This window comes from Herpailurus yagouaroundi, unplaced genomic scaffold (genome assembly GCF_014898765.1).
Source record: "Herpailurus yagouaroundi ecotype Mexico unplaced genomic scaffold, PumYag 308, whole genome shotgun sequence".
Taxonomy (NCBI): domain Eukaryota; kingdom Metazoa; phylum Chordata; class Mammalia; order Carnivora; family Felidae; genus Herpailurus; species Herpailurus yagouaroundi.
This window is the reverse complement of record NW_024412525.1, coordinates 1,598,470-1,614,190: the sequence shown is the minus strand read 5'-3', so window position 1 is coordinate 1,614,190 and position 15,721 is coordinate 1,598,470. Positions and strand designations below refer to the sequence as shown.

Here is a 15,721-nt window from a genome sequence, read left to right as displayed (position 1 = left end):
AGACTTTTACATTCTACTATTGTAGTAGAAGGTTAGTTGTATCAAATACTTCCTGAGTGGGCTATTTATTTATTGATAGGATTTGGAAATGTTTATTTGGTTGAGTAATCTAGTCAAATTGAAATCGAATGTTTATTTTTAATTATCCATTATTCTTCCCTAGGAGGTCTTTCTGGGTCTCCCCATGACTTGGTTAGACATTTCTCTTATTTGTTTTTCTGTTAGGCCTGTACTTCACCTGTTATGCCCTTTAATATATCGTATTTACAGGCCTGCATACCTCATTGGGCAGAGTAAGCTTTGGGTAGTTAGAGGGACAGTGGGTCTTTTTTCACAAGGACTCATCATATGATAGCTGCTTGTTTGGATACTTGTTATTGAGGTAATGAAAAATTCACACTGGATGAAGGATCACTTGGGATATAAGTGGTGAGGAAACAGAATGACCCTAAGACAGACAGGTGGACTGCAAACAGGTGTGGGTGAAGTATTAGGTGAAGAAGATGCTCTGAGCACAGGGCCATGAAGATGAAAGGGAACACTGGCCAGAGAGCAAAGCTGGGGAGCCAAAACCTGAGGATCTGACTTATGCTTGAGCCTGGAAAAGGAAGCTAACAGAGGGGTGGTCTGTGGTGGAAAAGAGAGTTTGAGATATACTTAGTTGGCTCTTAGGTTTGAGAGGCAGTTCAGGAACAGAAAAAAACAAAACAAAACAAAAAAACCACTATTGGCATTTGGAAAACCAGTGTTTGAACCCATGCTGAGTTAGTTCTGTGTCCTTGGGCAAGCTGCTTCACTTTTTGAGTCTCCCATTTTGTCACCGGGAAAATAAAAATAAGGCCTGTCTGGCAAGATTGCCATGAGGATCAGATGGATGGATGTGATAAGAAGGTACCTATTAGAGCAACTGGTGTGTAGTTTCTTTCCTTCTTTTCATTCTCTGGAAAGACCACTCTGAACTTAGGGGTTGCGGTCTACAGCTCTATGGGAAATGTTTTATAGGAATTGAAGATGGAGAGAACAGGTGACCTGGAGGGGAAGTTAGACGGAGCTCAGGAGACACTTGCGTTATGTTGGCACAACTGAATTTAGTGATTACACTTACTAGCTAAGTATGGTGTGAGAAGTCTTACCTTTTAGCAGTATTATAAGCATGTCCCAGAAAGCAGGCCAAGAGAAGTATTTTGAAGAGAATCACTGTAGTTGGCAGGTAACAGAAAGGAAAGCTCGGGGAACACCTCCTCGTTGGGCATGTGCACTCTGGTGCAGGAGAAGCCTTTTGTTTGGAGGGTGGTCTTCTCCCCCTTTTCCTTCCCTTTCTTCTTCCTTCTTCCCTGATAAAAGAAAATATCTTTGCCTACCATCTGTCAGATGGCTCCTGGGACAGGAAAAGTTCAAAGGCAAAAGTGCCATGATTTTGTTCCTTCTTGGGGGGTGGGGGACTTTCACTTATCACTTCTTTCTTATATTAGTTAACTGCATGCCTGTCTTATGTCTCCTATTAGTGTGTAAGGTCTTTGAGGGTAGAGACTATATCCTAGTCATTTTATCCTCGTTAGGAGCTATAGGGTTGCATGTTTTCTGGCTCTGACTGAGATTTTTATGAAGCATAGTCACCATATCGATGAATGCAGAATTTGTTTTCTTCAAATTGCTTTTCTTGTCTTGTCTTTACCACCCTGTGTAATCTCATGTATCTTATGTACTGGTCCATTTTTATTTTATAGGGATGCTGTTCGGATATCTCATCAATGGTAAAAGAAGCTCAAAACAAAATAATCCAAATTGTACAACAAGCTGTGAAGTATGTGGGACAGTTAGCAGTTCTTAAAGGGAGCGAGCTACATTTTCTGGAAAACAGTAGCAATAAGGCTACCAGTGTTCAGGTAATTTGGTAATATTAGTTTTGAAAGACTTCATCTGAGGGAACAGTAGACTCCTGATAATAGTATCACTAAACATGATAAGTTGTTTTTATTTGAAAATAGCTCATACTTTTAATAGTTTAGCAATATAATTTAAAACGGTTTCAATCTAAGTTGGCTAAATGTACTGGATAATTCTGAAATCCTCATTTTACTTTTTGGATCTTTGCTTTCATGATAGCCACCTACTTAGCCAATGAACATATGAAGAACTCTATAATTCTAGAAAATTTGTACTTGCTTGCTTTAAGTATTCATGCCATTGAAAACATAGTAATAGAATGTTACTGTGTTCTAGGAATGTATTGTCCTGCCTAACATGACAGACATTCTTTATAGCACGTTACATGTGGAATGCTAAATTACAGGTTTGCTACCTTTCTTATAGACGGTTAGATTTTATTCCAGCTTTAGTTGAATTTAGTAAACTTGGAACTTATTATAATCCTACAATAAGCAGAAAATAAAATTAGTTGTTTGATAATTTTTTTAAAAATGTAAAACCTGAGTTTTCCAATTAATGCTTAAAAACTTTTTCTAGGAGGATTTCATGGATGCTCTTTGTGATGGTGTAGGCTTAGGAGTGAGGATTCTATTAGATTCTGGACTAGAAAAAGCAAAAGAACTTCAGCATGGACTCTTAAGGCAGTGTACCCAAAATGAGGTAAGAGGAATGAAAGAACATTCTACATAGTACCAGATGGTCTGTAAAGGTGATTTAAAAAAAATTAGTTCTGGGGCATCTGGGTGGCTCAGTTGGTTAAGTGTTTGACTTCAGCTCAGGTCATGATCTCACGGTTTGTGAGTTTGAGCTCCACGTCGAGCTCTGTGCTGACAGCTCAGAGCCTGGAGCCTGCTTCCGATTCTGTGTCTCCCTCTCTCTCTGCCCCTCCCCCACTTGCACTCTGTCTCTCTGTCCCTCAAAAAATGAATAAACACCAAAAAAATTTTTAAAAATTAGTTCAGTAAATTGGATTCTTATAGATTTATGTATTTTAATTTGTGTTGAATAATTATTTTATTGAAAAGGCTGATGCTATCATTATGTCATGGTGATATTTTCCCAAGTTACTCTTGAGTTACTGCAGCCTCTGTTGTATAATTTTGTCAGTTATTATCCATGAAAATTCAGCCTGTGGATACACTCCAGAGCAGAATGGAGTGTGGCACTGACACCTAGTGTTCACTTTCTGCTTGTCTTTTTCTTCTTGCTCTTTGGTTAGGTCTCTACTTGTCCACTTAAGAATAGAAACTACCCGGGCACCTGGGGGGCTCAGTCGGTTGAGCGTCCGACTTCGGCTCCAGTCATGATCTCGCAGTTGACGAGTTGGAGCCCCGCGTCGGGCTCCATGCTGACAGCTCAGAGCCTGGAGCCTGCTTCCGATTTGGTGTCTCCCTCTCTCTCTGCCTCTCCCCTGCTCATGCTCTGTCTCTGTCTCAAAAATAAAGATAAACATTAAAAAAAAAAAAAGAATAGAAACTACCATTTATTGATCCAATATTTTAAACTAAATATTTTGACAGAGGCGTTCACCTCTGTTATTTCAAATTTTTTTTTTCTTTTTTTTTTTAAATTTTTTTTTCAACGTTTTTATTTATTTTTGGGACAGAGAGAGACAGAGCATGAACGGGGGAGGGGCAGAGAGAGAGGGAGACACAGAATCGGAAACAGGCTCCAGGCTCTGAGCCATCAGCCCAGAGCCCGACGCGGGGCTCGAATTCACGGACCGCGAGATCGTGACCTGGCTGAAGTCGGACGCTTAACCGACTGCGCCACCCAGGCGCCCCTCACCTCTGTTATTTCATATTAAGACACAGAACCAACAGAGATTTGAGTGACTTCCTAAAATATGCTTCCTCCCCACCTCCTCCAGCTAACTAACATGAAAGCATAAAAGCAATGCTGTCTTAGAGGTGGCACTGTGGTTAAAACCTGTCTCTGTTATTCTCCAGCAATCATTCATCAAGTCAGTGCTCTGACTCTGTTTCCTCACGTGTCCTATGTAATAATACCTATGTCCTAGGTTGTGACATTATTTATTAAATTGATTAAGTCACTTATTAAATCATCTCCCAGTGACAATTCCAGGACTGGTGCTTTATGTGTAATAGTGGTGAACCTCCCCACTTGCAAGGTAGGAATTACTCGTCTTCCTATGCATTTCACTGAGCTGGAGAACCTTGTCCAGTCTCGAACCAGGGTTTTATATTCCACCCACCTGACTCCGAAGCTCAGAACGCTAACTAAATAAGTTTTGTAAGCCATTGTTCAGGCACTGATTTTCTTCACTGAGAGTTACTAGTAATGAATTGGGGATTCAGAAGGTAAGTTCAAATCTTACCACAGTGAGTTTCAGAGAGTGTCTGTTCAGCAGTCACATTGTAACAACTTCTTGTTAAAACCATCTCTGCCCATTCCCTTTCTTTTTCTGGAGTCAGTCAGCTGGGATGGAGCTCCCTGGGGATGTTTTGGTTCCTGAGATCATCACCCTTAGGAGGGATATCATTTACATACATATTGATTTACCTAGGGAAGTAAATCCGGCAGAAGTCTGTTAGCTTCCACCCCTCTGGCTAGTTGTTTCCAGGAAGGCATAGAGTAAGTTAATTTTTTTTTTTCATTAATGTATGTCTAGCTTATCTTTCTGGGGGAAAACTTTCCATATAAGCCAGAGGGGATCTCCATTCCTTTCCTCAGACTAAAGGGCTTTATAGATTAATCACTGTCCGAACCGTCTCAGAACTGGAGAAAGACCCTGAACATTAAGTTGCTCTCCCACTTCCTGTGTAGCTTTGAGTTGCTTGCCTGAGCCCTACTTGTTCATTTAAAATGTGAAGATGATCATAGGTACTTCGTAAAATTGTTCTGAGGATTATGTGCCAGGCAAGTCAGGTTCCTCAGCTCGCTTGGTCTTGTTCTCTGTGGATATTTGCCTCTCTCACTTTGTGCTTTTGTTTTTAAAATAAAAACTCATTCAAAAGGAGCTCATTTTGTCACTAGATCAAGATATCTGGGTCTAATCATATTGTAGGAGACATGAGGCTGATTTCAGTTCTATAATGCAACTTTGAAGAAAGTGGACTCCTACTGACCACTGCTGACATCTTCAGCTTGGTTTTGCTCAGCAGCACATTTATCACTAAAACACTATCACTGTTTGCAGATTGAATGTCTGCTGGCAGTAAGTGCAAGAGGCTATAGAATAAGTTAATGAAAAGCAGACATGAAGTAATGCATGTGAATGTGCGTAGCAAGTAGCAAAGCAGGGTGTGGATGTTAGCTTTGCTATTGTTTTGAGGAAATAAACAGCAAATGAGTCAGGCCCATCTTGCATAAAATTCATATTATCTGCATTTCATGCAGACCTCTACCTCCCTTCCTCTCATTTTCTCTCTGTGGTATGCCACAGATATTTATTTAGTCATGGTGGGGTTTTAGCTTATCGTATTCTTAGAAGTTAAAACTCAAGAACCTATGGAAGGAAAGCAAAGAATCTGAAGAAATAGAAAATAGGCTCAAACATAAGGCATAGGAGTTATAATTGTAAAGCTGGAGTCAAGGGGAAAAAAGATTTTTTTTTTTTAACCAGATACAGGAAATCTAAGACCTAGGGAAGAGCTGTGTGGGTAAAGCCAATTAAATTCTTAAAATAGAATCCCCTGGCAGAAATTAAGTGAGAAGACACCTTAGGGGGCAGCATTGAGCAGCACAAAAGCAAAGGCTTAGAATTTACACTGGGGTTCCGGCCCTGGCTCTGAGTCGTAGGAGCGCGGGATCTGTTTTCTTATTTGTAAAAGGAGGACAATTGCATATGCAGCATAGGGCTGTAATGGAGAAGCAAATAATAAAACATGTAAGTGAAATAACTTGGACACAGGAAGACAAGTATTATATGATCTCATTTATATGTGGAATCTAAAAATAAAGCTTAAATCATAGAAACAGAGAACAGACTAGCGGTTACCAGTCAGAGGGTGGGGATGGGTGAAATGGGTGCAGGTGGACCAAAAGTACCAACTTCCAGTTATAAGGTAAGTCCTGGGGATGTAAAATGCAGCACAGTGACTATAGTTAACAGTACTACTATATTGTGTATTTGAATGTTGCTAAGAGAATAGATCTTAAAAGTTCTCATCACAAGAAAAAGGATTGTAACTATATGAGGTAATGAATGTTAACTAAACTCGCTATGGTGGTCATTTTGCAGTATACTGGATCATGTTATACACCTTAAACTAATCCAATGTTAGTTGTCAAATATATTTTAATAAAACTGGGGAAATGTATTTGTAGTTCTTAGAGCATAATATTTGCTTTATATTAGTTATCTCATACTCTTCCAAGGGAAGTCTTGGAAATTTCCTTCCTATAAACATTTAAATATAAGGCAAAATGCTATTATTATAACAAACATCAGAGGGTATCTATATTTAATATAGAATCAATATGCAATTTATTTTGAAAGAAATTTTGCTCACATGATTTAGGTACCCCAGTTGTTTAATTATAGTCCCAGTAAAAGAACTTGAGTCTTTTGTCTTCATAGACGAAAATTCTTCCCTATGGGACAAATTCTTGTCCCATAGAATTCTAGGATTTCTGAACTTCTGAATAATTATTTGTATAATAAAATATGTTAACATTCTCTATAGGTTACCAAACAGATGAAAGCTAATGCCATGGGATTGATTGGATCTCTTGAAAACATCTTTGCTGAGTGGAAAACAGTAAGAGAAGCTTTAAATTGTTTTTGTGTTTACTTTTCCTTGGTGTATTTTATCATTTCATTTGGTTTAAGTGTAGATATGATATGTTTATTTATGTTTTTAAAAAATTTTTTTTAATGTTTATTTATTTTTGAGAGAGAGAGAGAGACAGAGTGTGAGCGGGGGAGGGGCAGAGAGAGAGGGAGACGTAGAATCTGAGCAGGTTCCAGGCTCTGAGCCGTCAGCACAGAGCCTGACGCGGGGCTCGAGCTCACGGACCATGAGATCATGACCTGAGCTGAAGTCAGATGCTCAACCAACTGAGCCACCCAGGTGCCCCTATTTCTGTTTTTATCCTTAGCCAGATAATTCCTTTGTGCATGTTTAGTTGAAGCACATACAGTAGCTCCCTAGCTACTTCCTCTTGGATGTCATAACTTATTTGTTTTAGTAATACATAAGATATTGTATAGAAATTGATTAATATTGATGTATTTTATCTATTTCTTAGTTTAGTAACTGTCAGCTTTTGCTGAGATAGTCATTGGCTGAAAAATTGTGTTTAATAGGGGCGCCCGGGTGGCTCAGCAGGTTAAGCATCCAATTCTTGATTTTGGCTCAGGTCATGATCTCATGGTTCCTGAGACCTAGTGAGCCCGTGTCAGGCTCCAGGCTGATAGCACAGAGCTTGCTTGGGATTCTCATTCTCCCTCCCTCTCTGCCCCTCCCCCCACTCCTTCTCTCCCTCTCTCTCTCTCTCTCTCAAAATAAATAAATTTAAAAAATTTTGTTTATGGGAATGCAAGCTGGTGCTGCCACTCTGGAAAACAGTATGGAGGTTCCTCAAAAAACTAAAACTTTAGAACTACCCTACGACCCAGCAATTGCACTACTGGGTATTTATCCACGGGATACAGGCGTGCTGTTTCGAAGGGACACATGCACCCCCATGTTTATAGCAGCACTATCCACAATAGCCAAAGTATGGAAAGAGCCCAGATGTCCATCAATGGATGAACAGATAAAGAAGATGTGGTATATATATACAATGGAGTATTACTTGGCAATCAGAAAGAATGAAATCTTGCCATTTGCAACTACATGGATGGAACTGGAGGGTATTAAGCTAAGTGAAAGTGGTCAGTCAGAGAAAGACAAACATCATATGACTCCACTCATATGAGGACTTTAAGAGACAAAACAGATTAACATAAGGGAAGGGAAACAAAAATCATATAAAAACAGGGAGGGGGACAAAACAGAAGAGACTCATAAATATGGAGAACAAACTGAGGGTTACTGGAGGGGTTGGGGGAGGGGGGATGGTCTAAAATGGGTAAGGGGCACTAAGGAATCTACTCCTGAAATCATTGTTGCACTATATGCTAACTAATTTGGATGTAAATTTTAAAAAATAAAAAAATAAAATTAAAAAAATAAAGAAAAACAATAAAGTACATTAAAGGTTAGAAAAATGTGTTTAATAATATGCTTAAAGATTTTAAAATATAGGTGAATTAGACAAATTATTTTATTTTCATATGACAAGTAAATAGAAAAATATAAACTAAGTATATAATCAATGTGTTTAAAAGGAGGGAAATATCTATGTCCTAAAAATTTTTACTTAAATAAAAATAAATAGGAGATACTAAGTTGAACTCTAAAAAATTAAATAAATTTATCGTTTATGATATTGGGTAATAAAGGGTACTAAGGTTTTATTTCATTCCCATGTAATAGGATGACTGGATTTTGATTTAAAATTAATTTAAAATTCTTGGGGTACCTGGCTGGCCCATTCGGTAGGGCATGTGACTTGATCTCAGTGTCATGAGTTCAAGCCCTATATTGGGTGTAGAGCTTACTTAAAAAAAACTTTTTTTGTGGAGGATACCTGGGTGGCTCAGTTGGTTAGGTGTCTGACTTCTGCTCAGGCCATGATCTCTTGGTTTGTGAGTTCAACCCTGCATCAGGCTCTGTGCTGACGGCTCAGAGCCCAGAAGCCTGCTTTGGATTCTGTTTCCTTCTCTCTCTGCCCTTCCCCCATTCATGCTCTGTCTCTGTCTCTCTCTCTCTCTCTCTCAAAAAAAATATATAAATAAAAAAAATTAAAAACCAACTTTTTTTAATTAAAAAAATAAAATTCTTATTTCTTTTGAAAACAGTAATTATTAATATTGTATTTGGTCTTGCTTGTGGAAACAGAATTAAGCATTCGTGAGGAAAGTAACTCTTTCTTGAACATAAGATTCTGGTGATTAAAATCATACTGACTAAGCTTTACTGTCATGTAGTCTATTGTGTGGTTTTAAAAATATTAATTTTATTTACAGAAAAGTTTCAGAAGCGAACTACAACAAGAAAATTCTGGATACCAAGATTTGAAGAAGATGGTTAATCTTGCTCCAAAATTCTTGAAGTTAAAACATTGCTTAGAGCAAACTATTCAAATTATTATTTCTGCACTGAGAGGTATATGCTCCAGATGGAATTTGTAATTAATCAAAATTTTATAGTATAAAGACTCTCAGACATCTGTTCTTTTAATTTCTAGTTTAATTCATTAATCCAAGTCTAATTAATGCTACTTCCTTGACATTAATTACCAGTATAGGAACTTGAATGGTTGCATTCCCACTTAATGTATATAAGTACATTGCCTAAATAATTAGATCCTAAAAAACCAGGTGCTTAGTTAGCAGATAAACTGAGTAATCTTAAGTAGTTTAGATTTGTCTTGATAGGGTTACTTTGACCTAAAAGATATTCACAGTCATATAACAGTAATAAATACATGATAAAAAATGAAAAGGTTAATTAACTTTTTCTTTTCCTTGCATAGGATGCCACAGTGACAAAAATCTTCTCAAGAATTGTGTTGAAAGTCTGTGCAGCTTGACCAAGGATTTTCATGATGACTTCAGCATTCACTCTGCTTCTCTTGACAGCTGTGAGAAGAGAATGCCTCAGGGCAGCCACAGGGGGCTAGAGTCTTTAGTCAAGTCACTCCTCTTCTGTTTTGAATCTGAAGAAAGTCCTAATTTGTTGAAACCCTGGGAAACTTGTAATCAGAATACCGGAGAAGAAGGACAACAATCTAAATCAAGCAGGACTGACTCCGTGAGGAATAAAGGTGTACCAAAGCGTGTCTATGAACTCCATGGCTCATACCCAGCAGTGGCGTCAGAGGAAAGCACACCCAGTAGGATTCAGTGGGTATGAATTCTGCTACGTAGGCACTTTACGCCCATCCATCCAAGAGAGAGAACACTGGGCAGGCAATTTTCCTCACATAGAATATAAAAAGCAGGAAACCAGCATAAATGTTTCAAAGAAGTGCATGTGTGTTGGTGGTCTTCCACTGGGCAGGGACAGCATAAGCAGCATGGAATCCTGATTTCAGAATGTGCATTCAGAAGTTTCTGAGACAATTTCGAATAGACATTTTCTGTATTGGAACATGGTGGCAATAGAATGAAATTAGGAGTTTGAAAACAAGTGAATGGTCTCTTCTCCAAGTTCTCATTGCCTTGAATTTTAAGTGTTTGTTTTTACTATTGATATACTATTTCTGGTTGGTTCTTTAGCTTGTTTGTAAATGGTTACTATAGTTATTATAAATTATTTTCTCATGAGTGGAAACGTGAACAATCAGCTACTTTTGTGCCTGTGCCTTCTCTCCTCTGCAAGTAGCTACAATGAGGTTTGTGGTCAAGTTGCCAATGTGTTTAACTAGGGCAACTTAACTTACATTGTTAAATCTAAAACTCTTTTCTTGAAAGGTTAACTGGTTGCCATTTTGAATAGTGTATTCAAGGCATAGTTTCCTTTTCTTTCCAAATAATAAGTAGTTACCTAAATATAGTATGATTATATATTAATATGACTTGCTGGCATAATAATTCACTATGTTATCTCTGTTCCATAATGAGGGCTGTATGAATATAATTTAAAAACCTATTAAATATTGACAGAATCACACTTACTGAATGGGGTTAGGAAATCAGAGGCTGGACCTTTTCTTGATAATGCTTGTTTTGTTAAATACGTAATGAAAGAGTTTGTACATGATTTGGTGAAGATGAAAGATCTTTATTATATGTCACAGCTTAAAACACTTTTGATTTGCAATCAAGTAATAAAGAGAATATTCTACTTTTGGGATCTTTCATTAAGGAACTGACTTGAGGTTTTTGACCACACACATATGTGTAATTTGGAAAGATACCTAATGGTTCTGCTTAGATGATAACGAGTAGTTCCTTGAGAATAATTCTTGTAAATAACCTGATTCTTGCATTTGCCCTTTTTACTTGCAGGTACCACTTGCACATTTGACACGACTAGTGAAAATCAGATGTTAATACCATAAGTAAATTTGATCATTTCTTTGTTAGGGAGAGACTGTAAATAAATACCGGTTATCGTAGCAGAACAATGTTAATAAACCATGTGCTGTGTTGCCAGGTGCTTTCAAATGGTGCAGAGTAGCAAATTTTGCTTTCATTTTCTTTTTTTTTTTTTCCTTCTATTTTTGGCATCTGAGCTTGCATTCTTTCTGAAGTTCTAAACATACTTTTCATAGTCAATGCTCTGCCAAGTAGCACTTTTGCGAATAAGTTTTGTAAAGTTTATCGCTTAGATGTACATTAAAGAACTTTTCTTGAAGGTTGTACTTCTTTGAAGAATTTTCTAAAGTATCAGTACAGTAGTTTTCATCTTAATGTTTGGTACTTTATCTTTACCCTCTGCTTTCTAAACTCATAAGTTCATTGGTCAGAAATCTGTTAGTGTTGTAAAATTTTGCATATGTATATATATATATATATATATTTATACTTTCAAGTAAATTGTTATGCAGTATTTGAATGAATGATAAAACGTATATTTGCTATAGAATCATGTGCACTGATAAGAATGTTATAAAGAGAATGCCTTTAATAAATCTTGTTGGCTGCAGAATTATCTCTTGGGCTAAGGTATTTTTAGTCTATTGGTTTTCTTCATTTACTTTATTTCTGACTCAAAATTGCTATAATAGCTCTGCCTTGATAATAGTTATACTAGTTACCTAATAGTTTTATTTGTAACTGTGATAATATTTATACTGGTATCTCAAATCAAACAATTAGGAAATACTAAATAATATTAGGACAACTACTTGGATTTTTTTTTTTTTTTTTTTTTTTTTTTTTGACATTGCTCTGCCTCTTTGCAGTTGGTTGTCTGGAATAGATTTATCCCCATGTGCTGTAGTGGAAAGAGCATGAGCTTTGGAGTTTGACACATTTTTCATTCATTTAGAGTATGAATCCCAACAAGGCTATTTAGTAACTGTATGACCTTAGACAAGTTGCTTGCTATCTTCTTACCCATTTCCTCATTTGCAGCAAGAAAAGTATTACCCCTCCTCATAGCCTACCTGAGCATTAAATGAGAAAAATGTAGGAGTAAGTCCTGGCATGTAGTGGATTGTTAGTAAATGTTAGTGTCTGTCCCTCCTTCCATTACTAGCAACTAAGCCCTTGTCACTATGCATACAGGATCACGTGTGGTGCAAGCCTATGCCACTTGCAATATTCTGCCCATGTACTGAGTTGTACTCCAATGCTTTAAACATGGCATACTTGAAAACAGATCTGCCATTAGGTTCTGTGATAATGAAAGGACTAAACAAGATCTCGCCAGCCTTCAGGAAGGTAGATTAGGACATAGGTGTGCCCTTCATGAGGTCCTTCTGAAATGTTTAGCGAAATATTGTTTAGTTAACTAATTAGCCTTTTAATTTTTTTAATGTTTATTTTTGAGAAGGAGGGGAAGGGCAGAAAGAGGGGGACAGATCTGAAGCAGGCTCTGCACTGACAGCAGTGACGCCGATGCGGGGCTCAAATTCACAAACCATGAGATCGTGACCCAAGCCAAAGTTGGGCTCCCAAATGACAGCCACCCCGGTGCCCTGGGAATTAGCAGTTTTAAATTTGCAGTGCCTAACTATGTGCCGATAATGATTTTGTGGCTTTATCGAATATGGAAAGTAAGAATTAATTTAGCACAGAGAAGGGGGAAAGGTGTCAGTGTGGTTCAGTTAGGAGAAGGTTGATCTGGGGGCACCTGGGTGGCTCAGTCGGTTAAGCGGCTGACTTCGGCTCAGGTCATGATCTCGCGGTCTGTGAGTTCGAGCCCCGCATCGGGCTCTGTGCTGACAGTGCAGAGCCTGGAGCCTGTTTCAGATTCTGTGTCTCCCTCTCTCTGACCCTCCCCCATCCATGCTCTGTCTCTCTCTGTCTCAAAAATAAATAAACGTTAAAAAAAATTTTTTTTAAAAAAGAGAGAAGGTTGATCTGTTCAGCTTCTTGTGGGTGATTCAGCAGGGAAGCTTGCACTCTGGAGTGTGCAAGTTACAGTCATTGTAGGATATAATCAAGACTGGATTTTCTCATCTTTCTTCCTTTAGCCATTATTGGTTTATGGGCTTTTTAGAAGAGGAGTATGGGCATTTAGTTTAATATCATCTGATAACCAGGTTCATTCCACTTATTCCAATAATTATTTATTTAAAGCCAGCCATACTTCTAGTGCAAAGTCATAGAAACGTGAAAAAAAGCTTAGATTGCCTCAAATCCGGGACTTGTGAAAGACCCAGTTGGATCCCCAGTTGTTCACAACATTATGCCTTCTCATCAGTGCAGAAGACGTCAACACACTAATGTCGAAGTACATGAGAACCACCAGAGCACCACTGATTGATGCAAGAAAGAATTCAGGAGGACACCTGAATTGGTTAAGCACCTGGCTATTCACATTTCTTATCACTGAATCCCCCTGAAATCAGATGCTTATAGATTTTTAAGAATATAAGAGGAAATTGAGTCTTTTCTGGGAACGAGTCATGCTTTTGTTTCTCTGGCTAATTTTTGGTGTAAATGTCTGAATTTGTCTACACCATTAAGCATCTGCCCTGCCTCATTTTCAAGATGAACAGATTGAGCTGTCCACTAAAAAGACGGGGAATCTCTGAAGTTTTGAAAATAGATATCACTTCTTTTGACTTTTCTCTGTCTTTTAAGCCCTCCATTTTGGATGCTGGGCTGTGAATTCACGGTTTCCCTTTCCTTCTCTTTCAGCAACTCCATTACTGGCCGCCCCTCCCCCCCAACCCCCAATTCCTGAAACTGCTCTAAGGTTGTTGGTCATCTTGTTTTTTTTTTAAATATTTATTTTTTTGGGAGAATGCAAGTTGGGGAGGGACAGAAAGAGGGGGACAGAGCATCTAAAGTGCGCTCTTTGCTGACAGGCTGACATTAGCGAGCTCAATGTGGGACTCAAACTCACAAACCGCGAGATCATGACCTGAGCCGAAGTCACATGCTCCACTGACTGGGCCACCCAAGCGCCCTACATTGGCCGTCTTCTAACTGCAAAGCCCAAAGCAATTTTTCAGTCTTCATCTTACTTGGTTGCTCCCTCTCTTTAGAAATTCTTTCCTTCTGTGTCCCCTGTAACAGAAAATTCTGGCTTCTACCTCTTAGATTGGTTTTTCCTTTTTTTTCATCTCCATGTATTTCTCATTCTTCACCTATTCTTTTATTTATTTTTTAAATTAATTAATTAATTAATTTTTAAATTTACATCCAAGTTAGTTAGCATGTAGTGAAACAATGATTTCAGGAGTAGATTCCTTGATGCCCCTCCCCCATTTACCCATCCCCCCTCCCACAATGCCTCCAGTAACCCTCAGTTTGTTCTCCATATTTATGAGTCTCTTCTGTTTTGTCCCCCTCCCTGTTTTTATATGATTTTTATTTCCCTTCCCTTATGTTCATCTGTTTTGTCTCTAAAAGTCCTCATATGAGTGAAGTCATATGATTTTTGTCTTTCTCTGACTAATTTCACTTAGCATAATACCCTCCAGTTCCATCCATGTAGTTGCAAATGGCAAGATTTCATTCTTTTTGATTGCCGAGTAATACTCCATTGTATATATATACCACATCTTCTGTATCCGTTCATCCATTGATGGACATTTGGGCTCTTTCCGTACTTTGGCTATTGTTGATAATGCTGCTATAAACATGGGGGTGTATGTGCCCCTTTGAAACAGAATACCTGTGTCCCTTGGATAAATACCTACTAGTGCAATTGCTGGGTCATAGGGTAGTTCTAAATTTGTAGTTTTTTTGAGGAACCTTCATACTGTTTTCCAGAATGGCAGCACCAGTTTGCGTTCCCACCAACACTGCAAAAGAGATCCCCTTTCTCTGCATTCTCGCCAACATCTGTTGTTGCCTGAGGTAGAAGGTATACAGTGAGCATAAGGTTTTGTCCTAGATGACTTATGGATGGTGGTGCTTTCCACTAAGATGAGGAATATAGGAAGAATTAGATCTAAAAGGGTGAGGGGGATGAGGTAATTTTTTAGATACATAAAATTTTTTAAAATAATTTTTCTTTTTTTTAAATGCTTATTTATTTTTGAGAGAGGGACAGAGACAGAGCACGAGCAGGAGAGAGGCAGAGAGAGAGGGAGACAGAATCCAAAGCAGACTCCAGGTTCTGAGTTATCAACACAGAGCCCAACGCGGGGCTCAAACCCACGGACCATGAGATCATGACCTGAGCCGAAGTTGGACGCTTAATCGACTGAGCCACCCAGGCGCCCCTAGATACATTTAAATTTAAGGGGGCTGTAGTACTACCGGGTAGACTCGCTGAGTAAGAGTGCTCAAGGGAAAGAGATGTTAATTTGGGAGTATCAGCTCATACATGGTGGTTAAAACTGCTCGAGTCGATGAAATCAGTCAATAATAGTGTCTGACTTTTCTCCAGTTAAGTGCTGTAGCTGTATTGCCTATTAACCCTCACTTCCAGGACTCTGTCAGGTAGGTACTGTTCTTATCATCATTTCACAAATGAGTAACTGATTTCTAGCCCAACGTGGTAGTTTTACTTGTCCTTGGACTTCACATAAATGGAATCGCACTGTGTGTGTGTGTGTGTGTGTGTGTGTGTGTGTGTGTGTGTGTGGTTTCTTTCACTCAGCAAAGTGTTTTGCACTTCCTCCAGGCTGGAACGTGACTCAGCCCTTC

At 38.4% G+C, this 15,721-nt stretch overlaps 1 protein-coding gene across 1 annotated transcript in view; it reads left to right on the top strand.

Annotated features, from left to right (window-relative positions):
• Nucleotides 1-11,617, top strand: part of KIF14 (kinesin family member 14) — a 56,909-nt gene extending 45,292 nt beyond the window's left edge. The window contains exons 26-30 of the mRNA XM_040462154.1: nt 1,728-1,886; nt 2,467-2,589; nt 6,579-6,653; nt 8,969-9,107; nt 9,478-11,617. Of these exons, the coding sequence (XP_040318088.1) occupies nt 1,728-1,886; nt 2,467-2,589; nt 6,579-6,653; nt 8,969-9,107; nt 9,478-9,857 (876 nt within the window). The 3' untranslated portion in view covers nt 9,858-11,617. The remainder of the gene's footprint in view (nt 1-1,727; nt 1,887-2,466; nt 2,590-6,578; nt 6,654-8,968; nt 9,108-9,477) is intronic.
• Nucleotides 11,618-15,721: the final 4,104 nt, after the last annotated feature.